The following is a 27,552-nucleotide window of genomic DNA, read 5'->3' on the forward strand; positions in this document are numbered from 1 at the left end:
TCCTGCCAAGATTCCTCCGTCTACGACGCACTAGAAATGTTTCAAGCGGACGCTCTGGTGTCTCTTCTTGCCATTGACCCTCATTTTCTGCCAACACGACTCACAACACGTACGATAATTTCCTTACTAAACTTATCAATTTGTAGGGGACACTACCGCAGCTTATAATCACATAAATGATCAGAGGACTGCACTTCTAAACAGTGCAAATACAAACAAATACAATAAATGCGAATAAGTTTTATGGTCTGAAAACGTCTGTATTTATGAGGTTCTGACTCTCACGCAGTCCTCTGGAGACGTTTTTGAGGATTTTCACGTAGTGGTCACGAAGACAGCTTAAGGCATATTATGGGAAATCACAAAGTTTTAACTACCACTAACCTGTCCTAAGGCGTGGTATCCATAGCATGTCGTGCTCTAGCTTTGATTAACTTTTGAGAACCTGTTTACCTTCCACACTCACAGGCGGTAGCCGCCAGTATGTCGCCTTAATCGCATCGGTCGCACTTGCGGAGACACTCGTCTGCTGGAGTTGGGACATTTTCACCTGTGATGGGCTAGAGGCGCTATACTGTGGTTTCTTTGTACATTAAGGTTCCTCTTTCACAATCCTTATCAATTACCGGCAGAAGTTTTGATAAAGAGATTACAGCTCTGTTAAAATCTGTTACGACTTCGTCACTCTTCTTATTGGGGGACTTCGAGGAAAAGACGCTAACTTAAGGGCCACAGTATTCTGGAGACGAGGGTGTGTGGTGTGGTCCCTGAGTGCAGATAAATTACAACAATTTTTAAACGATCTGACTTTTATCGATGCAGAAATCCAGTTTGAAATGGAAATGGAAAATGAGGGATGCCTTCCGTTTTTGGATGTTTTGGTTCGACGCACATATGATGGCACTTTGGGACATGCCAGTGTACTGGAAACAGAGACGTAGAGATTTATATTTGAATGCAAATAGCTGCCACCATTCTTCCCAAATGATGAACGTTCTCCGAACTCTGGTACACGGAGCACACACCATTGATGACGAGCGCAGTCTGCAGGACCACCATATACACTTAAAGAGAGTTTTTGAAGCCAGCGGGTGTTATCCGCAGCAAGCACTACGAATTAAACCAAAGATGATCATAAAGAATGCAGAAAAAGGCACAAAAAGATTTAAATTCGTGAATTTGCTGCCACGTGGGAAGCCTGTCGTGAAAAGTAGGACGGATCCTCAGTAAGCACAAAGTGAAAGTGATTTTTCGTCCTCCACCGAAGACAGCAGCACTCTTGGGTTCAAATGAAGATGGCGTGATGCTGCGGAAGGCTGGAGTTTACCAGATCCCTTGTGAACGTGGCCTTTGTGAACCCTCGTTACATATCTGGTCTTTCTTTAAACTAAAGTTTATTCGAACTGGTCATGAACAGTTCCCATATTTCATATAAAATCACGAATTCTCGTTTTAAAGCAGAAAAATTAAATAGAAGTACAATAAGAGTCAATGATATAGAGAATTTCATGCAAAGCAGCAAGTGACTTCACTGAAAGAGTTTCTAATAACCGTCCCGTTTGTTTAATAACTGTTATATAAACCAACGCACGTATTGTTATCGTCTTTCGCGTCTGTTAGTCTCGAGCGTCTGTGAGTCTTTAGCGTCTGGGTATCTTTGTGTTCGAGATTTTAGTGTCAGAGCTTGTAGCGTTGGACTTTTGAATATTCGCGATCCTTTAAGTCCATGCGTCACTGCGCGAAATAGTTAACATCATTGGAAGCCAGACTAATTAAAAGTAAATTTCTTTGACTTTAGATTACAGACCCTGTTTGGACATTCATTATCGGGCTTTAGTATGACTACTTGTAGTGGATCATATCAATAAACTTTGTTAAATGAACCTGTGACTTTTGAAGAAATTTATTCGGTCTAGCTATGCTATGCAAAATCAAAGATATCAATTCATTCTGAAACACAAATCGGCCGCCTAGTGACTATTAATGAGCATCTTTGGTGGCAACTGCTAAACGACGCCGCTAGCCGATGGTAATAATTTGAATTTCAACTTATTGAGCAACAAATATTGACTGTGTTGTGTCACCTAGATTTCAGGTATCTCGACGAGGTTAAGAATACTGGCTGGGCATAGAAAAAGGACACTACGCCTTCGCTGATTGTGGGAGCGCCAGTAGGCAGCAATAGGAGGCGACACACCTTTCATTCATCGGACAGACGACTCGTACAATCCACGAAATATTTACGGAACACACGCCTCTTAAAGCCCAATAAATAGGCTGTTGCAGAGCACTGTATTGATACTGGTCACTCTATCTTCTACGAAAACGTCGAAATTTAAGCGTCTACTTTATCTTTTTGGGACTCAGTAGTGAAAGAGGCGATTAAAATTCCCCTGGTGACGAGCTGAATTAATAGAGATAGCGGCTTGAGCTTGGATAAATTATGGAATCCGACGGTTTCCGAACTCAACATACAAAGGCGACGCCACAGTGTCACTGATAGTGATACATCCCAGTGTGGAGCGACTGTGTAGCCATAGCTCTAATTCATACATATTGTACTTCTTTGCCGTCGATCAACCTCTCTGGCGCTTGTGTATCTGTGTGTGCATGTGCAGTGGCCCGGTCTGTGAGTTTAAAATGACGGAGCGAGTGCCGGAGAGTCAGTCTTTCGGCTCACTGTGAGGGTTACTGAACGATATACAGTCGAAATATTAGTAGTAGTAGTAGTAGTAGTAGAAGAAGATGCGAAATTTATGGGCTGCACAGCTGAAATTTAATGAAGGGTGCCGAATCATTATTTGGGGTGAGTGAACCGTGGCATGTAAGAAAGACTTGAGGCAGTTCATCACAGTCCGTGAAATTTTCAAAGCGATCAGAGCCAAATGGGTGGAGCCCTGATATTGCTCACCGCTCCTTTCCGTCAAAGTTTGCCTGTCATTTCAAGATCAGCAGCAACAGACGAACTGAACGGATGTCTGAATAATTGGGCTCTGTGGAGACAATTGAAAAAAATTACATCATCGACCGATATATGTGGGTATTTACTTGGAGAAGCTTCTGCATAAAAAAGAAACATTTTCCAAGCAGCTTTTGGACATGGACAACGGCAAACTTCCCGTCCTTCCTGAAAAATAGGACATGCCATTCCCACCGAACTTCTGTGAACTTCGGGCGTCAGCTGAAGACCTTGAAAAGAAGGATTTTCGGAACATCGTCATCAACTTCAGGAATCACGATTGGCTATGTCAGTGAGCTACCTTACCTCCAAAGAATGATGATGACAATAGAATCAGTGATAAGATGCGATTCAAAATTCCTGGTGCGCCTTCGAAATACAAATCCACTGAAACAGCTGCAGAAAAAGATTAATCTGACGATAATTCGCTAGAATTTCTCAGTACATTTCCTGGAATGTCAATATTAATATTCACATTGAATGTTGGCTCACCAATACTGCTCCTTCGGAACCTCAACAGTTCAAAGTTGTGCAACGGAACCAGACTTTCTATGAGAATACTGGTGTCGAATGTGACTGAAGCAACAACAATTACGGGCGCATGTAAAGCACAAGGTGTGCTGATTCCACGCATTCCAGTGATTCGTCTGATTTTCCCTTAAAGTTCAAACGACTTCAGTTTCTTGTGCGTCTTGATTTCGCGATGACAATCAACACAGCTCAAGGGCAGTCATTGCGCTTTGGCGGATGAAATTTAGAAAAGCCAGGTTTTTTTTTCGTGGTGACCTACAAGTTGCTACCTCCAGAGTGGGAACTCTAAAAACTCTGTACATCTCTAGGTCAAAACAGAAAATCAAAAATTTTTTATCTACTCAAGTTAACTAAATATTAGCATTAATTTCAATTTTTTAAAGTCGGTTCTATTACACAGCGAATGGAATAATAAAACATATTGTTCATTCACGTGATTTATTAATAAAATGTTTGTAGTTCATCAAACAATTTATACCAATAAAGGTAATGGAATCTCACCAATATGAACTACCATTTTTCTACGTTTTTATACAACGAATTATAGGTACGAGATTAGATACAGATCACCCTTTTTTATACTATACATGCAAATAAGCCACGGCTGCAAAATACTAACACGAATTTATTACAGACGGATTGAAAAACTGATAGAAGCCGACCACGGGGAACATCAGTTTGGATTTCGTAGAAATGTTGGAACACGTGAGGCAATACTGACCCTACGACTTACCTTAGAAAATAGATTAATTAAAGGCATTTGTAGACTTAGAGAAAGCTTTTGACAATGTTGACTGGAATACTCTCTTTCAAATTCTGAAGGTGGCAGGGGTAAAATACAGGGAGCGAAAGGCTATTTACAATCTGCACAGAAACCAGATGGCACTTATAAGAGTCGAGGGGCATGAAAGGGAAGCAGTGGTTGGGAAGGGAGTGAAACAGGGCTGTAGCCTATTCCCGATGTTATTCAATGTGTATATTGAGCAAGTAGTAAAGGAAACAAAAGAAAAATTAGGAGCAGGAATGAAAATTCATGGAGAAGAAATTAAAACTTTGAGGTTCGCCGATGACATTGTAATTCTGTCACAGGCAGCAAAGGACCTGGAAGAGCAGCTGAAGGGAATGGACAGTGTCTTGAAAGGAGGATATAAGGTGAACATCAACAAAAGCAAAACAAGGATAATGGAATGTAGTCGAATTAAATCGGGTGATCCTGAGAGAATTAGATTAGGAAATGAGACGCTTAAAGTAGTAAATGAGTTTTGCTATTTACTGGCAAGGAAAGCGTTTCTGAATATGATAAATTTGTTAACATCGAGTATAGATTTAAGTGGCAGGTTCAACTGGCTCTGAGCACTATGGGACTTAACTTCTAAGGTCATCAGTCCCCTAGAACTTAGAACTACTTAAACCTAACCAACCTAAGGACAGCACACACATCCACGCCCGAGGCAGGATTCGAACCTGCGACCGTAGCGGTCGTGCGGTTCCAGACTGTAGTGCCTAGAACCGCTCGGCCACCTCGGCCGGCCTTAAGTGGCAGGAAGTCGTTTCTGAAAGTATTTGTATGGAGTGTAACCATGTATGGAAGTGAAACATGGACGATAAATAGAAGAGAATAGAAGCTTTCGAAATGTGGTGCTACAGAAGAATGCTGAAGATTAGATGGGTAGATCACATAACTAATGAGGAGGTATCGAATAGATTTGGGGAGAAGAGAAATTTGTGGCACAACTTGACTAGAAGAAGGAATCGGTTGGTAGGACACGGTCTGAGGCATCAAGGGATCACCAATTTAGTATTGGAGGGCAGCGTGGAGGGTAAAAATCGTAGAGGGAGACCAACAGATGAATACTCTAAGCAGATTCAGAAGGATGTAGGGTGCAGTAGGTACTGGGAGATGAAGAAGCTTGCACAGGATAGAGTAGCGTGGAGAGCTGCATCAAACCACTCTCTGGACTGAAAACCACAACAAGTATATGCAAACGTAAATAAATATACGCGTCTACCGGGTTTCGCTAGTACCCTACATGGCTAACTACATACAGGTACTATTCAGACACGTTTACCAACACAATAAAGAAAACATCGCGAGTATCTATACAACAAGCGAAATTACAAAATTCTCGTTCCTTTTTGAACACACAATCTATAGTAATTCCCAAATTTCATAGCTAACTTTCACAGAATAAAATAGGATGGAAACCAAGTCTCGGAAATGAGTTCACAGGGAGAACTTGTAAACCAAAGGAGATTAAGTAAGGCAAGATTGAAAGGGATAACCTTAGAAAAAAATCTAACTTCGCAAACACAGGGCGAAAAGATTGAGAGAAACACAATTCATCTCATTTACACGCTCCATCACTGTATATTATCACATTGCGCTTTCTACCTGCTATTCGATATGCTAGTTTTCATGTGATAAATTTGTGATCCAGCTCTGAATGAAGACTTCGGACACATTTTAGAATGATTTTATGCTCCTAACTTTTACCTTGTATCATATATTACCTTTTCCTATCACATGTGAAAGGGGCTGATGTATGGCTTTTATTCATATTAAATTTACTATCCATTTTAAAAATATAGATTATGTCATATTTTAATAATGAATAAGAGTCAATTCTCGTATTTTAGGAATGCCTAACATCGTGGCTTTTACTTTATCTTTGAGCAGACACTCCCTGTTCTTACTCTAATATGCATTGAATATGCACTTACGTGCAGCTGTTGTACTCGTTGGGTAAACTGTTCACTTCTTTACTCTAAGTTCATACGCCCGTTGTATAGACTTACCACCGACTCGCCCCGTCATCGCACGGATAGTACAAAGTATCTGAAGCCGGATGATTTGTCTGGCGTGTCGGTAATACAATGCATACAGGAATATTCCTTGTGAATCAGTCTGTCTATTAGTGAAAGTTGTATCAAAACCCTAAATTGGTTCCTGAGATTACCCTTCACACACAAACAATGATGCGGGCAATATCTATAGATACAAACTGACCTGTATTTCGTTTATATTTTTTGACATTTTTTTGTTTGATGATAGGTGGAAGCCTGGAACCGGCCATGAATTTTAATAAACCAATACGTGACCAAGATGCTGATTTGCATTATTTAATAGTTTACAAAGGTCAACAAGCACCTCCGCCAAACCAAACGGCCTCATTTCGCGAAATTTTACATTACATTGTTGTTGTGGTCTTCACTCCAGAGACTGGTTTGATACAGCTCTCCATGCTACTCAATCCTGTGCGAGCTTCATCATCTCCCAGTACCTCCTGCAGTCTACATCCTTTTGAATCTGTTTAGTATATTCATGCCTTGATCTCCATCTACGATTTTTACCTTCCGCGCTTCCCTCCAATACTAAATTGGTGATCCCTTGCTCCCTCAGAACGTGTCCTACCAAACGATACCTTCTTCTAGTCAAGTTGTGCCACAAATTCCTCTTCTCCCCAATTCTATTCAGTACCTCCTCATTAGTTATTTGATCTACCCATCTGATCTTCAGCATTCTTCTGTAGCACCACATTTCGAAAGCTTCTATTCTCTTCTTCTCTAAACCATTTATTGTCCATGTTTCACTTTCATACATGGCTACACTCCATAAAAATACTTTCAGAAAAGACTTCCTGACACTTGAATCTATACTCATGTTAACAAATTTCTCTTCTTCAGAAACGCTTTCCTTGCCATTGCCAGTCTACATTTTATACCCTCTCTACTTCGACCATCATCAGTTATTTTGCTCCTCAATTAGCAAAACTCATCTACTACCTCAAGTGTCTCATTTCCTAATGTAATTCCTTCAGCGTCACCTGCTTTAATTCGACTACATTCCATTATCCTCGTTTTGTTTTTGTTGATGTTCGTCTTATATCCTCCTTTTAAGACACTGTCCATTCCGTTCACCTGCTCTTACAGTTCCCTAGCTGTCTCTGACACTATTTTACTTAACGTATGCTTCAGAATTAGCTCCTTTCCAAGTTCATATTTATCGAGAATCCCTTGAGCAATGAATAGTACGGTAGTGGAAAGAACACACATCACCGCTATTTAGATAAAGGGTAAACGAACAGATGAACAGTATTGCAGACAACTAACTCTAATGTCAGTCTTGTTACGTAATACTGCAATGTTTGCTGTGCTCCAATATTATGCTGGAGGTAAAGAATCAGCACGGGTTCAGGGAAACCTCTGGTGTGAAACAGATCTCACTTTTTTACATGTACGATATCTTGTAAATAGAAGATGCAAATGAGCAGACAGAGCCTTTTTCCTCGATTTCCAAAACGCCTCTGGCTCTTCAGTGCATTTGCGACTAGTAACCAGGACACGTTCATAAGGAATAGCTTTAAAGACGAGTGATTAACGTGAAGAAGTTTTAATTAGTCGTACGTAGTAAGTTGTAAATCGCGTCGAATACTGAACAGAAACGAAAGTAACATCGCTTGTTCTCCAAAGGTATATAATGTGCCTTCTAATGCTCTCAATATTCTTAAAACATTTATCAGGTAGGACTGTCAGGAATATCATTACGTTCGTTGTTGATGCTGTTGTCTGCCAGCGTTGAACGATCGTAAAGAAATGCGGAAATATATGGGCAAAAGTTACATTTCCTATAATCAATGGCAGTTCTGTTGAAGTGTGAATGAGTGGGAGTTAGGACCTATAAAAAAAGACCCGATAGATCCGATTGCAACATTAGTAGAGAGAGTGTCGAGCACATCACATCGAACAAATTCAGAGACGCTCGACTAGGTTAGCAGCAGTTCGGTAGAACCCATATAAAAGTACAACAGATACGCTAGGGGAAAATAAATGAGAACTTTTGTGACAACGGAGACGTTGTTTTATGCGATATTCTGTTCGGTAAACTTAAAGAGCCGATATTCGAGGAAGAGTGCGCCCATTCTGCTGCGATTCGTATACTTCCCTTAGGGACCGACAATAGAACAAGAGTGGTCTAGGGCGCGTACAGAGATATGTAGGCCTTTTTTTCCTCGCTCAGTACATGAATGGAACAGGGCATAAAATTTTTTAATGGGTTAGAACTAACGTCCGCCTTTCACAGTGTCTTGCACAGTCTGTTACAAGGTCTGGCAAAAAACATGAAGCACCCAGAAGGGGAGTAATAAATGACATGAAAATTCATGGGTTTTGGGAGTGTTTAATGTTATTTCAGTGATTACAAAATAGGGGCATATTAACAAAGAACTTGGCAATATGTGTCCACTTATGAGTATAGTATAGCGTCCCCTCTGATCTGGATGCATGACCTGATTCTTTTGGGAGGGGTGTCATGAAATCTTTGTATCATCTCCTGAGACAAGCTGGCCCTAAAATGTTTTAACTGGTCCTCGATACCCTGGATGCTGCAGCTGGGCCAGAGTTGACATCTGAGCTGCTCACTCACAGTAGGTCCTACCTGGGACACCTCTTGACATGTTGCTGGCCGCAGTAACACCTCGACATCACACAGACAGTTCATGACACGAATAGACGAGCACTGTCACGTTGAAAAATGACAGCACTATACTGTCGCATGAGAATTAAGACTTAGGACAACGCGGTATGTGTGACATATGGTTGCGTCGCCATAGTTCTCACAATCAGTAATAGATGTGATCTGAAGTCATGCCCGATTACTCCACACCATGACGTCACGAGAACCAGCTATAATAAGCAACGCTGCTGTGCCCCTCCAAAACATTAGAGGTATGGGACCTAACCCCAGGTCACCGCCATATTCCCCCACGACAATCATCTGAGGTAGTGCAGAACCGCGATTCATCGCTGAACACAGTGCGAAACCATTCATCAACAGTCCACGCTTCCAGGTCACAGCAATACTCCGAACGCAGCCGTTTGAGTTCTGGTGTCATCGGCAGTCTAGGCATAGGGCGGTAATTCCGTACGTCAGGCCGCTGCTAATATCCGACCAGTGACGCGTGATGACGCAGAATGTTGCAGCCAGTCCATTACTTGTTCCCGAATGTCATGTGTAAATGCAAAGCTGTAACGACGTGCTTGGTACACAAAACGGCGATTGTTTTTTGTGGTGGTAACACATAATCGACGGGAACTTTGGCGAAGATTTTGCCCTCACATTCCCACGCAGTCCTACTTGGGGCCACCGTCACATCCGAATACCCCACAAATCTGGGTATTTCACGATTCAGCCAGCCAGTCGAATGGAGACCGATAAAGAGGTCCCTTTCAAACTCTGACAAGTGCTGATAAAGCTGTCTCACACAAGAACACGGCATCTCTTGAAAGATATCACTCAACAACTAACACTTTTTTGTGCTGTAGTATGCCTAGTAAAAACGCAAAACAGGAAACACACTAAAGCATTAAGGCGGCTGTTCTACCTGGGGCGTTCAATAAGTAACGCAACGTAACGAAAGCAAGTTAATTTTATTCAGGATTCCAATAGACAATGCTATTCCCCGTTCTTTTCACTACAAAACCCTATATGTCAACATAAACTCTGTTCAGTGTGGCTGCCTTACGCTACCTTACTGGGAAGGCCTGTATACCCGCATGGTACCACTCTACTGGTCGATGTCGGAGTCTGCGACTTGCTGCATCAATAACTACCCCATCATCCACGTACTACTTACCCCGGAGTGCATCCTTCATTGGGCCAAACAGATGGATGTCGGAAAGTGCGAGATCGGGGGAGTTTTATAAGTTCCTCTCAGTTGCGCAGACTTGTGTGAGGGCTTGCGCTGTCATGGAGAAGGAAAGGTTGTTTGCATTTTTGTGGCACACGAACACACGCTGAAGTCGTTTCTTCAGTGTCATGACGATAGCACAATGCACTTCCGAGCTGATCATAGCACCGTAAGGGAGGACATCAAACAGAATAACCCCTTCAGAGTCCATGAAGACCCTCGCCACGACTTTATCGGTTGTGGAGTGGGGGGGGGGGGGGGAGGTGCGACTTTGAACTTTTTCGTCAGAGGAGGTGTTGTGGCGCACTCCATAGACTACTGTTTCATTTTTCATCACCTGTGACGATGTTACAGCAAAAATAGTGACGATCATCCTCGTAAGTCGCAAGCAATTTCGCACAGATGGTCCTTCGTTTCTCTTTATAGTCTACTGTTACATGGCGAGGAACCCAGCTGGCACACACATTTCAGTACCCCAATTGGCGGACGGGTGTGTCAGCACTACCAGCAGAGACATCCAGTTGAAGCGTTTCACTGTGATACGTCGATCAGCACGAATGAGAGTGTCCGCACGTTCCAACAGTGCAATAGTCACAGATGTGTGCGGCTGGCCTCACGCCGGATGCCGGACAGGTTTGCGCGTCCTCGTTGCGATGACGACAGATACCTCGCCCAGTGACTCACTGTCCTTTTGTTCACTGCCAGGTCTCCGCAGACATTCTGCGCTGGTTTTCCGCCAAAATAAACTCGATGACAGTTCTCTTCTTGGAACGCACCTCTGTTACAGACGCCATTTTAAAGACTACGTACAGCGCCACTACCTATCGGAACTTCATGAAACTACCATGGCTCAAGCGGAAATATTCCACGATGTTCCACAATAAATTATGCATTTTTTCAACCGAAACTGGCCGAGAAAATAAGTTTGTTGCATTAGTTATTGAACGACCCTCGTACTTGTTATAGAGAATTGGAACTCTAAATCATTTACGTGCCGACCGAAGATGTATACATGTACGAAGCTACATTGACATCCGACCATGTCTTCTGCGTGCTTCACTTCTTTGTCATGGGGTGTATGTCGATGTAGTACATTAGTCCTCTAGTGAACCACATAATTGTGAAGATAGTTATGATGATAATGTCTTGGTTGTTATGAAACGATAATGTGGTAAACTGTCGAGCTCTCTTAGAAAATCTATGTGCTGTGACTGACAATTCGCAATTTTTCACAAACACAACTTTTATTGATGTAAGTTCACAGGGTTGATGACTGAACATACAAACGAAAGATAACAATAACGAACAAAGTCTCCTAATTGAGGCAAACAAATGTTCACTTCTAATTTTCCACGATGGTTCGTGGTAACACACTCACACACTAGTAACAGTCCATTTCCGAGACGAAGACGTAATCTCACAACCTCGTCCTCTGTGATGTATATGGGTTGCCGTCCCGCAGGGGCTACCTTGGCTCCGGTATAACACTATGAAGACGGAATCGACGTGTTCATTTGCATCTACTATCGTTTATATAAAAAGGCTAACTGTGTTGCACGCGTGCTTATTCTTACAGAGAAGCTTTTATTGCTCTAGGAGCGTCAAAACTTCCAAGGCCAGCAAACGCCGTTGGATCCCGAAACAGACGGACGTAGGGTCACCTATTTTTATGTGAACAGCAGCGATCTGTGCGCTCTTCCAGTGATCCCGGACTACTCGCTGCGCGAGAGGCTGTGGGTAGATATGAATCTGGGAATCAGGTAATTTCGCAGCGTAATCAATGTAAAATTTATAGAAGTTTCGGCAATGCCTAGGGCCTCGTTCGCGTCAAGCGGAAACTATAATGGCATTGGCCTTTCGTGGATTGTGTGGAAACTATGGGCAACTTAAATCCGAAAGATCGGCCTGGAATCTAAGCTCACTTCTCTCAGTGCGAATCCGCCAATTGTGTCAGCCACTTTGCCACCTGGCTCAATAAGGGTTTCGAACTGACTCCCTTCGAGTCGATCACCACAACAAACGGGTTCACAACGTCAGTTGTAAAGGCGTGCGTCGACAGGAGATTCGATGATGTCCAAGATGCAAGACTGACTGAGCCCACTTCGAGACACATCGCTACGTTAAATTATGTTTCCGCACTAAGTTCGCCGAACAAAGTGTTACTCACCCTACTGCTATAGCACACTGGTAGCCTTGGAACACTGTGGATGGTGTAGAACTAGTACGAGACGATCATGTGTCCATCCACCGCTGAAGTTAGCCACGACACTCAACAATGAAGTAGTGTGTGTGTTCTAGCTGGTTGTATGAGATCACCACAGCAAGATGGGTCGATGTGGAGACATATCAGAATGGCAGAAAGGATCTTTCGTGTCCGGACGCGCCTATGATCACACCTTGCATCTAGCTACCCAATTTGTTGGTGCCTAACGTGGCTACAAGAAATGGAGAACTACTCGCAGCCGTGTAACACGTCGCAACAACAGTGGTTGTGAAAAGATCCTAACTTACAGTTACTGCAGACAAGTGTGTCAACGTCAATCGGTTTCAAATCCGACAGGAAGTGCTGCTGTCTGTGAATGCAGCTCCACGATAACCAGTTTTCGAGTGAACAACGCGAGGAGGACTGCTTGCAGTGGACATGTGGAATAGGATACCTTGCTAAAGGCCATTACTCATAGCGGCACATAAAGCTCCAAGTCTTCAGTGGGCCAAACGACACAGAAAGTGGGCAGTAGCCGACTGGGAGAGTGTTGTGTGGTCAGGCAATCGAAATTTTGCCTCTTTTCAAATGATGTATGGCCTCGAACCCCTGGATGGCGCAATGAGGCATTTAACCTGCACTTTGCGGAGGCTATAGTTCAGGTTAGAGGTGGATACGTGATGTTTTGAGTGCGTTTTTCGAACGGTGAGTTGAGCCAACTCATTTCGGTTACCGCGACGATGAACCAGGCAGTTTATTTCAACATTCTCGTTCATCATTGTTGCTCTTCCTTCTGTAAGTTGACGGTGAGTAAATATTGCGACAGTCCAGTCTTTCGAGATGACAAAAGCTGTGTTCACAGAGCGGCACACATACTTCCTTGGTTTGAGGAGCACTCTGCCATCCTATCACAGCTCGATTGGCCCACCATAGACCCCAATCGTAATTCCTTTGGAAATCTTCGATAAGGGTAGAAGCTGAAGTGATGAATCAAAACTTGTGTCAAGGTTGGACTTGATCCTGGGTCTCCTACTCTTCTTTTCATTTTTTGCATTTTTTGTTCGTTATTGTCCGTTGTATTTGGACGTAGCGGACGTCACATGACATCCGCTGATGTTCGTTGTTGAACCCTTCACACAGTTTTTTTTATTATACAGACCAGCTAGCCCTCTGACCGAACACGCTGAGCTACAGTGCCGGTGCTCATTACACAGACGTGCTATCCACTACACAACCCCGGTAATGCGGCTAACACAGCTGCAGGGACAACCCTACTCCAGTTTCCTCACTAACACAAACATCAATTCACACCTCAGTTCAAACGTTCGAATGTGCGTGAATTCCTAAGGGGCCAAACTGCTCAAGTCATCGGTCCCTAGACTTACACACTGCTTAAACTAACTTAAACAACACACACACACCCATGTCCTGGGGAGGACTCGAACGTGCGGCGGGAGAGACCGCGCAATCTGTGACATGGCGACTCAAACCGCACGGCCACTCCGAGTGGCTCACACCTCAGTCCATCTTGACTTTGCCGGTCGGGGTGGCCGAGCGGTTCTAGGCGCTACAATCTGGAACCGCGTGACCGCTAAGGTCGCAGGTTCGAATCCTGCCTCGGGCATGGATGTGTGTGACGTTCTTAGTTTAGTTAGGTTTGAGTAGTTCTAAGTTCAAGGGGACTGATGACCTCAGATGTTAAGTCCCATAGTCCTCAGAGCCATTTGAATTTTCCATCTTGACTTTCCCCTTCCTAAATCGTTAGAATAGCCGAGATTCTCCAATTTTGGAACAGCACCCCAACTTTGCATGTGATGGGGAAGTCCTGTATGTATCTGAGGCTTAGGTGATCTGTTGATCTGATGTACTTACATTTTCCTGGAGACATAATGAGTGTCAACTTTTATCTTCGATAAGGACAGAAGCTGAAGTAGCGAATTAAAACATGTGCCAAGGTTGAGTCTTTAACCCAGGTTTGCTGCTTACTAGGCACTGACTGTCCACACACCACCCTGGCATTGTGGCTGACACAGGTGGATAAATGTTACGTATTGGACTCCCCCTTGCACTGCTCAACATGGCGTGGACGTAAACATTGGGCTTTACTAGCGGTCAATTTGTTAGCGCAATCGTATTTCCTGGTTTCACATTCGATGACTAACCTAGATCTCGGGCTGCGCTGTCACGGCAGCCAAAATTTCAGGGGGAGTCCAATATGTAACTTTAGCACACAGATGCGCGGACTACCCTAGTCCAATGCCCTCCCTAAAACTATGCAACTGTGTTGTCCACAATGCCTGGATAGCACATCTACCCAGCAAGCCGGAGATACCGGTTCAAGTCCTCGCCTTAGAACAAATTTTAATTCATAACTTACGTCCGTATAGACGATAAAGTTGAGACTCAATATGTCTCCAGGAAAATGTAATTCTCTTAAGAAATGTTAGGAACTATTTTGACAGAAAGTGGAAAACAGCGATCAACCTGGTCATCGATGAGTGGCTTCAGCTCGGTAGCGTTTACATGAAGAAACTTGTGGACACTTTTCATCGCCGAACTGAGACCATTATCAAGACTATAGATGATGTTACACGGTGATAGTGTGACGTCTGCTGCAGAAGACTAAATTTCTGAATACCACAAGGAGAGCTTTACGTCTGTGGTGAACCCCGATACCTCCATCAAATCCGATGGTCCCATTCTCACACACTCGAATATTCCAGTGGGTAAAATGACTGCTCGAGACAAGTAGTAGATCTGAGTTCGAGTCCCAGTACGGCACACGGTAATCATTTGTCACGTGATATTCATGAGCCGTGGTAAAAAATTGCTGTTTTGAAGAGCGCGCCGCAGCGCGTTGTGTGAAGCAGTCGCCCTCCGTTTCTGGCAGTGGCGCCGCTGTGGTAATCGCAGCGTTGGTGTCTCCCTCTGGTGGGAAAGGGGTAAGGTTGCCTGTTCACGTACATTTAAGGGGCGCTATGAGCTCGTGAGTTTGTCAGTCTGGGTGAGTCTCGAGTCAGTCTGGGGTCGGTCTCTCGTCCGAATTTGTGGCGCAGTGAGAGAACTCGACGATTGGTCGCCCGGTCGGGGGCTTAGTTCCTGCATCTGAGTCTGCGCGTTAGGCCGCCAGTCTGCTCGAGTTGCTCAGGCAACCGTAATTGGCGGTTGGATCGATCAGTTGGTCGGTCGCACACTGAGTCGGCGCATGTGAGGTCGCCACGCGAGTCCGATGGGCCGCGCCGTATAGCGAGGCGTAGTGGCTTCGCGGCCGAGACGAGAGCAACAGGAGTCGACCCACGACACCGGTCTGGCCGGTGCGAGCTGCGACGCCGTGAGATGGGAGATCGGCGCGCCTTCCTGCGTCCGTTGAAGCGGCTGGCAGCGGACGGTTCGGGAGATCGTTTTGAGGGTGCTGCGACAGGTCTTCGCCAGAAATCGCAGTTTATTAGAAGTTAAGTGATTCGTGATATGTTGTTTCCTTTACTTGTTAAATTCTACTTGTTTTCTTGGTGAGGTCACCAGTCGCTTTGTTTTGGAGTCGCCCACCATTCTTCTCCGTTTGCCCACCCGCGGGAAGGTGGTTATTTATGAGTTGGGTGATCCGTTTTTCCCTTGTGGAGTAGGGGCTGGTTAGAGCAAGCTGCGGTTCGGGTTGTTCGGTAATCTCCCTATCAATCTGCCGTACGTTAACAGCTGCTTCCGTCACGTTTGTCGGATTCGGTGTGTTAACGAATTTATTGCTCGAAGTGTAACGGCCTAGTTCCTGAAATGTGTTTTTATCTTGTCTATCATTTTGAGAGGCGGTATATGTGTACTGTAGAGCATGTTTGGCCAACCTTATATAATTTTATGTAAGATTGCATTTCATGGGATTTTATTTAAACGGTCAGTTTAGTGTACAAAGTTGCCACCCTTCCACCGTAAGACTTTTCTTTAGAAGTTAAAATCAAGTTGCACCTTCGGTGGCAAGTTAATCTTTTAATTTTAGTGACTTTAGTGTTTTGTACCATTTGCATCCCTCGTACGTGGTGCACAGTTTGTGTGCTTGTGTGAATTGTTAAAACTTTTACTTTAAGGTAATGTGGTGTGTTGCAGGTTTGCACCTGTGTAGTGTTTCAGAGGTTGTTGTGAGCGGTCGTGACTACGGCCGTATCAAAAGGGAGCGGCAAGGTTCTCAGCCCGAAAGCTCACACTGTAAAAAAAAAAGTGTTTCTATCTCTGAATAAATTGTAACTTCATATTTAGATGGTGCTTTCAGATTATAATTTGTTTCTTGAAAATATGTTTCTTAAAAAAAAAGCTTTTAGGAATAAAATTCCCATTTGTTAAAAGCAATTTCACTTTGATTTCATCAGTTACTCCATGGCAACTACTTCCACGCTCACATAGTGTGATGAAATGTGTTAATGTTCTCGATGAATCGCTAGTAAATAAAAAAATTAAGAATATTCTTTGAAATTAAATCCACGGGTTCAATTCATGTCTTGCAGTGTCATTAGGCGCCTAGACAAAAGCCTCGTTCTACACACACTGTTGACACACTCCGTGCGGTTAGTGGGGTGTTAGCTGGTGAGTAGCACACACACGGTGTTAGGCGCCAGGCCTTACCGCACTGTCGGCCCCCCGTGACGGAGACGGCGACCACCTGCTTGGCCCAGACCCTCAGCATCGTCTTGAGCAGCTCCTCCAGGTGGCGGCGCAGGGACGTCCGCCCCGCTGGCGGTGGGTCGGCTGCGCAACCACCGGCAATCAGACTAATGACCTCGGCAGTATTTTGGTACAGTAACCACAAGTTTTCTGATTTACACAGTCACAAACTGCAGAAACTACAGCTATGGCTTTTGATCGTGTTGAAGAGAACCTCAGCGCGTATAAAATAATGGTGCCACCTCGACATTCTATATTCCGTCAAGTACTAAACAGCCGAAGTAGGCTCATTATTTCACGTACTATCGACAGGGCTGTGGCATCGCAGAGTGGAACCTTTCAACCTCAGACTATGTACAGTAACTGGGGAATCCTCCACAGAAACGACGCTTGGTGCAGGGAATGGCAATTGAATCTCAATGTAGACAAGTGCAATGTGCTGCGAATACATAGAAAGAAAGATCCTTTATCATTTAGCTACAATATAGCAGGTCAGCAACTGGAAGCAGTTAATTCCATAAATTATCTGGGAGTAGGCAATAGGGGTGATTTAAAATGGAATGATCATATAAAGTTGATCGTCGGTAAAGCAGATGCCAGACTGAGATTCATTGGAAGAATCCTAAGGAAATGCAATCCGAAAACAAAGGAAGTAGGTTACAGCACACTTGTCCGCCCACTGCTTGAATGCTGCTCAGCGGTGTGGGATCCGTACCAGATAGGGTGATAGGCCGGCCGCTGTGGCCGAGCGGTTCCAGGCGCTTCAGTCTGAAGCCGCGTGACCGCTACGGTCGCAAGTTCGAATCCTGCCTCAGGCATGGATGTGTGTGATGTCCTTAGGTTAGTTAGGTTTAAGTAATTCTAAGTTTTAGGGGACTGATGACCTCAGATGTTAAGTCCCATAGTGCTTAGAGCCATTTTTTAGGGTTGATAGAAGAGATAGAGAAGATCCAACGGAGAGCAGTGCGCTTCGTTACAGGATCATTTAGCAATCGCGAAAGCGTTACGGAGATGATAGATAAACTCCAGTGGAAGACTCTGCAGGAGAGACCCTCAGTAGCTCGGTAAGGGCTTTTGTTGAAGTTACGAGAACATACCTTCACCGAGGTCAAGCAGTATATCTCGCGAAGAGACCGTGAGGATAAAATCAGAGAGATTAGAGCCCACACAGAGGCATACCGACAATCTTTCTTTCCACGAATAATACGAGATTGGAATAGAACGGAGTACCGATAGAGGTACTCAAAGTACCCTTCGCCACACGCCGTCAGGTGGCTTGCGGAGTATGGATGTAGATGTAGATGTAGATTGGCAGTTGACTCTCAACATGAACAAGTGTAACGTATTGCGAAATAGGACAAAACCAGTTGTTGTATGATTACACAGTTTGATGATGGTGATGGAAAAACCGACTGCTGTTAACAACCGTTTGGTGAGTCGATTGTTTTTCCTTTAGGTGATTTTTTTCAGTCGAGTGAAAGTAGTCTCCAGCCAGAGAGGTGTATGAATATTTTTCACTCAATTTCTGGGTTTGAATGACTTCATTTACGCACTTTTTCAGACTTTCCTGTTATACGTGGACAACGACTAGGGCTGCCAACATTTTTAGACACAAATAATGTGACCTATTTAAAAAAGAAGTGATTAAAAAGTTTATTTCTAAAAATAAAATATTTTCAAAATTTATAAATTTATTTACTTTAATGTGAATTTTTCGTATATTATAAATTTATATTTACAATAATGAACATTTGTTTCGTTATTTATATTTATTGAAACTCTGTTTCTCCCTTTCCCGCTAGTTTACAACCATCACCGATAATTTTATTTCGATAAATGCTGATGTGAGCTGACCAGAAAGGATAAGAGATAATTTATTTTTAATTGTTTGACATTATCATTTGCTTTTTAAACTTTTGTAGGAATTATCTTTTGTGAGAAATATTCTTTCGTTAATTTTCTTTGAATTTATTTAATCCGTTTAGTTTCATAACATGAATCATCCTTACATAGATACTGCGTATCGCAATGGAAGTATCTCGAGGATCATATTTTATTCAGTCGTATGACTGCTTCCATTCCCACGGTGTTGTATATCTCGTCATTATAATCCAGATCAGAGTTCATTATTAAGTAAACGGCTATTAATAAACATGAACGACAAACTGAACTAAAAGCTACTTACTGGCACTCAATAAAAAGCAGATATCGGAATGGCAATAACAGCGACTGCAGGCGATAACTGAGTGCAGTCAACGGTAATGATTTAATAATGCCTAAACGCGATCAAATGTTTCCGTTCAGGACCGAATGCGCCGGTGTATTTTGCCTGTTTTCGCTCAGTTGCTCCCACAGACTGCTTTCTCTCAAAAGAGTGAATGAAAAATCCAACCGACACGTAAAGCTGCAACCGACTGGCTAGAATGTTTTCATTCGGTTGTTCCCACAGATTGGTTTCACTCAAAAGAAAAAAAAATTAATAATTCAACCCATATGTAAAACCACAATCAAATGAATCGACTGTTTTTCAACGTCCGACTGCATCGATTGTTTTCGTTCTGTTGTTCCCGCCACTAGTTGCCGAGCAATCACTGGAAGCACACACATCCATTAAAAATCTAAGAGTATGCGGACGGAGCGATCTGAAGTCCGAAGATCACATAAAACCAATCGTGGGAAAAATAGATGCCAAATCGAGATTCATTGGAAGATTCGTCAGAAGTGTAGGCCACCTATGGATGAGGTGGCTTAGAAAAACTTCTTTCGACCGCTACTTGAGTATTGCTCACCACTGTGAGATTCTTACCAGACAGGAATCACAGATTAAGATCTAAAGAAATACCGCGCATTTCATCACAGTAAGCTCGGAAGTGTGACCGAGTTGCGCAAACAAATACATTGCCATACGCTACAAGTAAGGTGTTGTTTACTGTTAAAATTCAGAGTAGGTACGATCCTAGAAGAGTAAGCTAATATACTGCTTCGTCCTATGCGTACGAAGTTAAAATTACAGAGGTTCGAGCTCACCCGGCGACTTACTGTACTAACAATCGTTCATTCGCGCATCATTCGCTACGAACAGAAACTGGAGGAAGTGACATAGGCACAGAAAGTAATTTCGTCACACATCATAATGTGCCTTCCAGAGTGTACGTAATGTCGATGTAGACTGTTACGAGGATAGCCATGTGACGATGGACTGGCACAACATACACTATGTGATCAAAAGTATCCCGACACCTGGTTGAAAATGACTTACAAGTTCGTGGCGTCCTCCATCTGTAATACTGGAACTGAATATGGTGTTGGCCACCCTTAGCTTTGATGACAGCTTCTAGTCTCGCAGGCATACGTTCAATCTGGTGCTGGAAGGTTTCTTGGAGAATGGCTGCCCGTTCTTCACCGAGTGCTGCACTGAGGAGAGGTATCGATGTCGGTCGGCGAGGCCTGGCACGAAGTCGGCGTTCCAAAACATCATAGAGATGTTCTATAGGATTCAGGTCAGGACTCTGTGCAGGCCAGTCCGTTACATGGATGTTACTGTCGTGTAAGTACTCCGCCACAGGCCGTGCATTATGAACAGGTGCTCGTTCCTGTTGAAAGATGCAATCACCATCCCCGAATTCCTCTTCAACAGTGGGAAGCAAGAATGTGCTTAAAACATCAATGTAAGCCTGTGCTGTGATAGTGCCAAGCAAAACAACATGGGGTGCAAGCCCCCTGCATGAAAAACACGACCACACCATAACACCACCGCTTCCGAATTTTACTGTTGGCACTACACACGCTGGCAAATGACATTTTCCCATTCGCCATACCCACACCCTGCCATGGGATCGCCACTGTGTGTACCGTGATGCGTCACTCCACACAACGTTTTCCCAACGTTCAATCGTCCACTGCTTACGCTCCTTACACCAAGCGAGGCGACGTCTGGCATTTACCGGCGTGACGTGAGGCTTATAAGCAGCCGCTCGACCATGAAGTCCAAGTTTTCTCATCTCCCACCTAATTGTCATCGTACTTGCAGTGGACCCTGATGCAGTTTGGAATTCTTGTATGACGATCTGGATAGACGTCTGCCTTTTACACATTACGACCTTCTTCAACTGTCGGCGGTCTCTGTCAGTCAACAGACGAGGTCGGCCTGTACGCTTTTGTACTGTACGTGTGCCTTCACGTTTCCTCTTCACTATCACATTGGAAAAAGTGGACCTAGGGATGTTTAGGAATGTGGAAATCTCGCGTACAGACGTATGACACAACTGGCACCCCTATCACCTGACCACGTTCGAAGTCCGTGAGTTCTGCGGAGCTTCCCATTCTGCTCTCTCACGATGTCTAATGACTGCTGAGGTGGCTGATATGGAGCATCTGGCAGGAGGTGGCAGCACAATGCATCTGATATGAAAAATATTATGTTTTTGGGGGTGTGCGGATACTTTTGAACACATAGTGTATATACATTGCTGCGTCATTCAGTCAGTGAAGATGCGGAAGGTGTACAAGAACCGGCCACCACTGAAGATAATGTCAGATGCTCTTACTTGTTTCGTATAATTCACAGCATTGCACCAGCCTTTCCTTTTCTCCTTATTTCCTTTTGCCTGCTAATAGATATCAATTTATTTTTAAAGTATATCGAATAGATGAATGTAGAACAACAAAGGCAACCCATTTCCAAATGCTTAACGATCTGTCCTATTATTCGGTATGAGCCGAAGAGCTGAATGCCTAAGGCTACATTAATTAAAGGTATGGGCACCCCAACGTACTTAAAGGGCACGCTGTAATACAGCGCACCTACAAAAGCGTAGATGCTTGTGAGTTTTTGATGCCCTGTACAATGTATCAAAACTGCGCGACCTCTAAGTAGCGAAGCGATGTGGGCAGCCATACCCCATTTACTGCTAGATTCGTGTGTCAGCGAAATCAAAGTAGGGTGTGTCGCAAACTGTGAATAGACGACAACGCGTTTGCTCAAAATTGTTTGTAAAGAGATAGAAAGAAACTATTTTTATAAATATAATCTTACGAATAGCAAGAGATTGCGCAAAGGATGACAGGGAAATGCAGTAATTTTCAGTACGATAATTTCGTTGGTGTGAGTTCACATAGTGACAAGGCTTTTAGCGTATCAATGAAATTCAAACTTTGGCATGGCTGGCAGTTTCTACGTTACATTATGTTTCAATATCTTGAACCGTTCCGAAGTACAGAAAGCTTCCGACTATTCGAGTTAATGCGGACCTGAGACTGCACACATAACCGACAAACACGTATAATCCAAAATACACAAGTTGTTACCAGAAACTGCTGTTTACTGTTTTTACAAAGCATACTACCTGACAAATTTGATAGCTAACTGCACTTTATACGCCTTACTGCCGAAAACCGATAACTTATATACGAAATTACACTTAAAACGTACTGTAGATTATGTCACTTGCTTTCATTTCTCCTTCGGGAAATGATCTACCAATTTTTTCGGTTTCTGTTTTTCATTCGCTTTTCTCTGAGTGTCAAAAGGATGGTATAGTCATACGAATTTTGTACTGAATACTCTCATAACAGATCAATGCATTTCAGTGCGTTAGTTTGTGTGATAATGGGTAGCTCGATCCTGGTTCTTAAGCATCATAATTTAAGCACTCGCAGATTTCATCATATATGTTTTCGCAACCAGAAATCAATCTCACAAGATCGGTCAGACGAGCAGCAGTATCATGCTCCTCACATGAACGTTAGTGTATTCTAAACGAAAATGTTCGTTTTAATCATAACAGAATATGGCAGGCTCTCTTTTTTCGAAAAGCGCCGAACTACGCACGCGTAATAGGCTTACTGACAGTAGGGAGATTGTTGGGCTAGTGACGTGCACGCCACGAGGGCTAGAAATACGTTACGCAGGACAGGAACTTAACAATCGAAGGTGAATGAGTGCGTCTGCAGAACACACGGCCTCTATGATTACATGAGTGGAGCAATGGCTGTAAGTAGGCTGTTTATGTTTTCTCTATGTAAGTAGGCTGTTTATGTTTTCTTATTGGCAACGTTACAAGTAGGCTGTTTATGTTTTCTTATTGGCAACGTTACGTAGCGCTCAATATGAAAATCACTGGCTGTGCTGTGTGCAGTCTGTGGCTAGTTTGCATTGTTGTCTGCCATTGTAGTGTTGGGCAGCGGCAGCTGGATGTGAACAGCGCGTAGCGTTGCGCAGTTGGAGGTGAGCCGCCAGCAGTGGTGGATGTGGGGAGAGAGATGGCTGAGATTTGTAAATTGTCATGAACTGCTATATTTATATATGATGATATCAAGGTAAATACATTGTTTGTTCTCTACTAATATCTTTCATTTGCTAACTATCCCTATCAGTAGTTAGTGCCTTCCATAGTTTGAATCTTTTATTTAGCTGGCAGTAGTGGCGCTCGCTGTATTGCAGTAGCTTGAGCAGCGAAGATTTTTGTGAGGTAAGTGATTTGTGAAAGGTATAGTTCAATGTTAGTCAGGGCCATTCTTTTGTAGGGAATTGTGAAAGTCAGATTGCGTTGCGCTAACAAAATATTGTGTGTCAGTTTAAGCACAGTCATGTATAAATTGTTCAAAGGGGACGTTTCATATGTCGACCCTTAGCCGAGGATACCTCACTGGAATCTTCTGATTTTTTTTCTTGTCGTTTGTGTAATTAGTGTAGATTTTGTTTATTGCTAGCGCGTAATTGTAGAGAAAATCTCCTTTGTAGTTGCAGACTTTCATTGTTGTACAGTAAAACAGTTGTGGCATGCATGTAGATTTGCATCAAGTATTCCGCAGCTGCAATGAACTAGATATTATTTTCAGTGCTATGTTAATGTGTTCTCTTATTTTTGATCTTCAAATTGTGTTTTTCTGTGTTGTCGTGTGAAATACTGTGACAATAATGGCGTGTGAAAAACGTAATACTAGGCTCCAAAGTAAACTGAGAAATGACAGTGAAAATGAAAGCAGTGTGTTAGCACCACCGAGTAATGAATTAACTGATGTTCAAAGTAGTAATTTGGTAATTGTGCATAGGGAAATGGAGCGGGCGGAAAACAATGGTGTGGACAGTGAAACAATTAGTGAAGAGGGAAGCATTATCGATCGATCGGTCGACAACAGCTCGCCTCAGGAATCCGAAATGACAGGACACAATTTTGCAAATACTGTAGATTCAGGTTTTGCGTCCTCACCGTTTTCTCAAATGAGTCAAGACACATTTTCCGCTTGTCAAAATGTGAATGTTGCCGGTGCAAATTCACTGCCGAAAAGCACTGAGGAACATGTTTCAGACACCAGTGCATTGTTATTACAATTAATGCAACAAATGGGACAAAAGCTTGAAAAGTTAGACACAATGGAACAAAATCTTCAAAAGTTAGACACAATGGAACAACACCAGAGACAAACACAGCAACAGTTAGACGCAATGGGACAAAATCTTCAAAAGTTAGACACCACACTTGAACAAACACGTGAAGATTTAACTAGTGAGTTACATAACATTGAATCGAAATGTCAAAAAGTCTGTAATGACGTAAAAACACAAATTTGTGAGCATTTTCAACCCATTTTTTCACGGCATGAAAATGTATTACAGAATCATGAAGCAGCCATAAAAGAACTGCAAACCATTGTTCATGAAAATCACGACACATTGCAAGCTAAAATTGACTCAGTTGCATCTACCGATTCAGTTATGCAACTGGCAAAAACTCAGAAAAACTTAAAGGACACAGTAGATACTCTGAAACTTGGTTCAGAAAAACATACAGAGGAAATAATTTCACTATCGGATAAAGTAGCCGAACTTTCAGATCAGTTCACTAACTTATCTACAAAGGTAGATGATGATCTGAATAACACAACACCTGTAGCCTTCACTGACACTGAAGAGTATGTAGAAATTAGAAAATTCAAACAAAATCAAAATCAAATCAATACACAGTACAAAAGAGAAATCCGGGAAGTGCAAGATCAGTTGGCACAAGTAGTACAAGAATTACGTATTTCAGAGGACACTCGCGCCCCAATACGGGAAGAGGGACATAGAAATATGGAACAGCCACAAAATAATAACACAGCGCATTTCGGAAATTATGAAAGAAATTGGCAATGTGCACCAAATTTTGAGATTGAACAGCCGACACGACGTAACAATGACCGACATGCGACTCGCCGACATGATGATTTTGACTATAAGCTGTTCATTACTACACGTAAATTCAAAACATTTAAGAATTCCGGCAACGACATTCATCCACAAGCGTGGCTCCATCAATTCTCTCATTGTTTTCCTCCCAACTGGTCATTGGAGCACAGGTTAGAATTTATGTGTGGCTATTTAGAGAATGAACCAGCGGTAAGAATGCGATCGGTCATTCACGATTGCCACAGTGAAGGAGAGTTTTACCATGCCTTCCTCTCAGCATATTGGTCTCAAGCCACACAAGACCAAGTAAAACATAGCATCATAATGATGAAACGTTTCGAACAATCTGAATTTTCCAGTCTTATGAAATATTTTGAAGACATGTTGCATAAGAATCAGTATCTTTCAAACCCATACAGCCCCTCAGAACTCATCCGAATTTGCTTAATTAAACTGCCTGAACATTTGCGACATATTATTTTGGCAGGACGTTGCAAAGACGACATTGAAGCTTTTCAGGGACTGTTACAAGAACTGGAAAGTGACACTGACAATCGCGGAACGCAGGAGCACAACAATTACAGATCACATCAGTCGCAATTCCGCGATGAAAGAAATAATAACTGGACACGACAAAGCTATTCTCACAACACAAATCGTGACCAAAACAGACACCACCCGTATGACTACCACTGGCAGAGTAATAATAGTTACAGAGAAAGATCGCATTTCCGTAGTAATGAACATGACAGATATTACCATAGAAACAGACAATATGGGAACAAAAACAATTATTATCAAGGGAGACAGAATAACTTCAGACGCAACAGTTCAGCGCGCAGTTACGATTCTGGGAGAAATTCTCCACCACATGACCGACAAACAAGAAACTATGTAAACTACCGACAAAACGACAGACCTGAATTCCATCAGAACTGGCGAGCTTCAAACAGGGCAGGGCCTTCTCGTCAAGGTAAATTAGTAGAAGTTAGGTCTCCTAATCCCAATAACGACGCGCGCCAACAAAGAAACAGACAATGACTCGCGCCGCAGGCAGCCGCGTGCGCCGGCTGGCTCAGAGAAAAATAACATAGGCGCTAACCTTGAGAAAAATTCCAGTATTCTTTACCGACGTATACCGCATGATAATTGCGTTGAAGTTGAAACTCTGCGTACTAGGAAGAGTAAAGGTTTACACCACATTTCACATGTAAAACCGTTTATTGAAAGATAATCTGCTTTTTAACTTTGTCATTGCCATAAAACTTTTCACTTTACATTACTAGTATGCTTGTCAGACTTAGAATCTGTTAACATGCAACAATGTTTGAAGTTAAATATCCAGTCAAGAACCAAGAGAACTTATTGAAACAGAAATGACGAATGCATTGTTATAGTGAACAGACGTCACAGTGGTATTGTGTGTGTACATTCTTGCTTGTTAGTTGCACAATTATGGAACGACTATAAGGCTTACATACTTATAACATTTACCAGTACTGCTAACGAGATTTTAATGCAACATTTTGGTTTACTTGAAAATATATTCTGGATTTAAAATACTTTCAGTGAGATACCAGATGGCACAGTGGTTAGTTTATGTGACAGCTACACGATTTTATCACGACGCTACCAATGAGTGACAATTTACAATGTTGCTTTTGCAGTGTTTCTGTTTTATATCTGCACAGTTTTCTGTTTTATTCTGGAAAGTAAAACAGGTTTTAGTAGTAACTTTTGTGGTATAGCTACAATGAGACTGCCTTTTCCGTAGCACAACAATACGTTACAGCACAGTACTTTCCTCATCACGGCAATAAGCGTAATAACTAAGATATCTATTCACAAAGCATTTCACTTTTGTTTATCATGAGGTAAGTACATTGACTTCTGCAGAACTTAGCTTTCGGAGGACGATAACTACGACACTTCTACACAGATTATGTTGCAACAAGACGCACATTTAGCGCTACAGTACACGTATTTGAGTGATTAATTTTGTACTTAAAACATTTATTTTTAAAGATTTTTGAATTACAAAGAAAGTTTTCCGTGATCCATTTCATTCCATTGCTGTAATCTGTAACACCTGAGGTATAATTACATTAATCCTCAGGGGGGTACACACTTACTTTGTGTACCATGTGTGTGGCAACCACAAGGAACCCTAGCTATTATGGTATTTGCTTATACAACTTTACACATCGGTACCATATTTCTCTAACACACAAATTACACAGCTATCTGATCATGTAACTGAGAGATAAACTTTTTTTATTACATCAGTGACATATGTTTACGCAATTACAGAGTTGGATAACTTCACACTTATGAAATTGTATTTTGTCTGTACTGT

General features: G+C 42.7%; 1 protein-coding gene across 1 annotated transcript in view; it reads right to left on the reverse strand.

The window, feature by feature from the left end:
• The window catches only part of LOC124775355, a 442,958-nt gene that overhangs the window by 51,243 nt on the left and 364,163 nt on the right, over positions 1 to 27,552 (reverse strand). The window contains exon 27 of the mRNA XM_047250186.1: positions 16,988 to 17,110. Coding sequence (XP_047106142.1) covers positions 16,988 to 17,110 — 123 coding nt within the window. The remainder of the gene's footprint in view (positions 1 to 16,987; positions 17,111 to 27,552) is intronic.

The sequence above is a fragment of the Schistocerca piceifrons genome, chromosome 2 (assembly GCF_021461385.2).
Source record: "Schistocerca piceifrons isolate TAMUIC-IGC-003096 chromosome 2, iqSchPice1.1, whole genome shotgun sequence".
Taxonomy (NCBI): Eukaryota; Metazoa; Arthropoda; class Insecta; order Orthoptera; family Acrididae; genus Schistocerca; species Schistocerca piceifrons.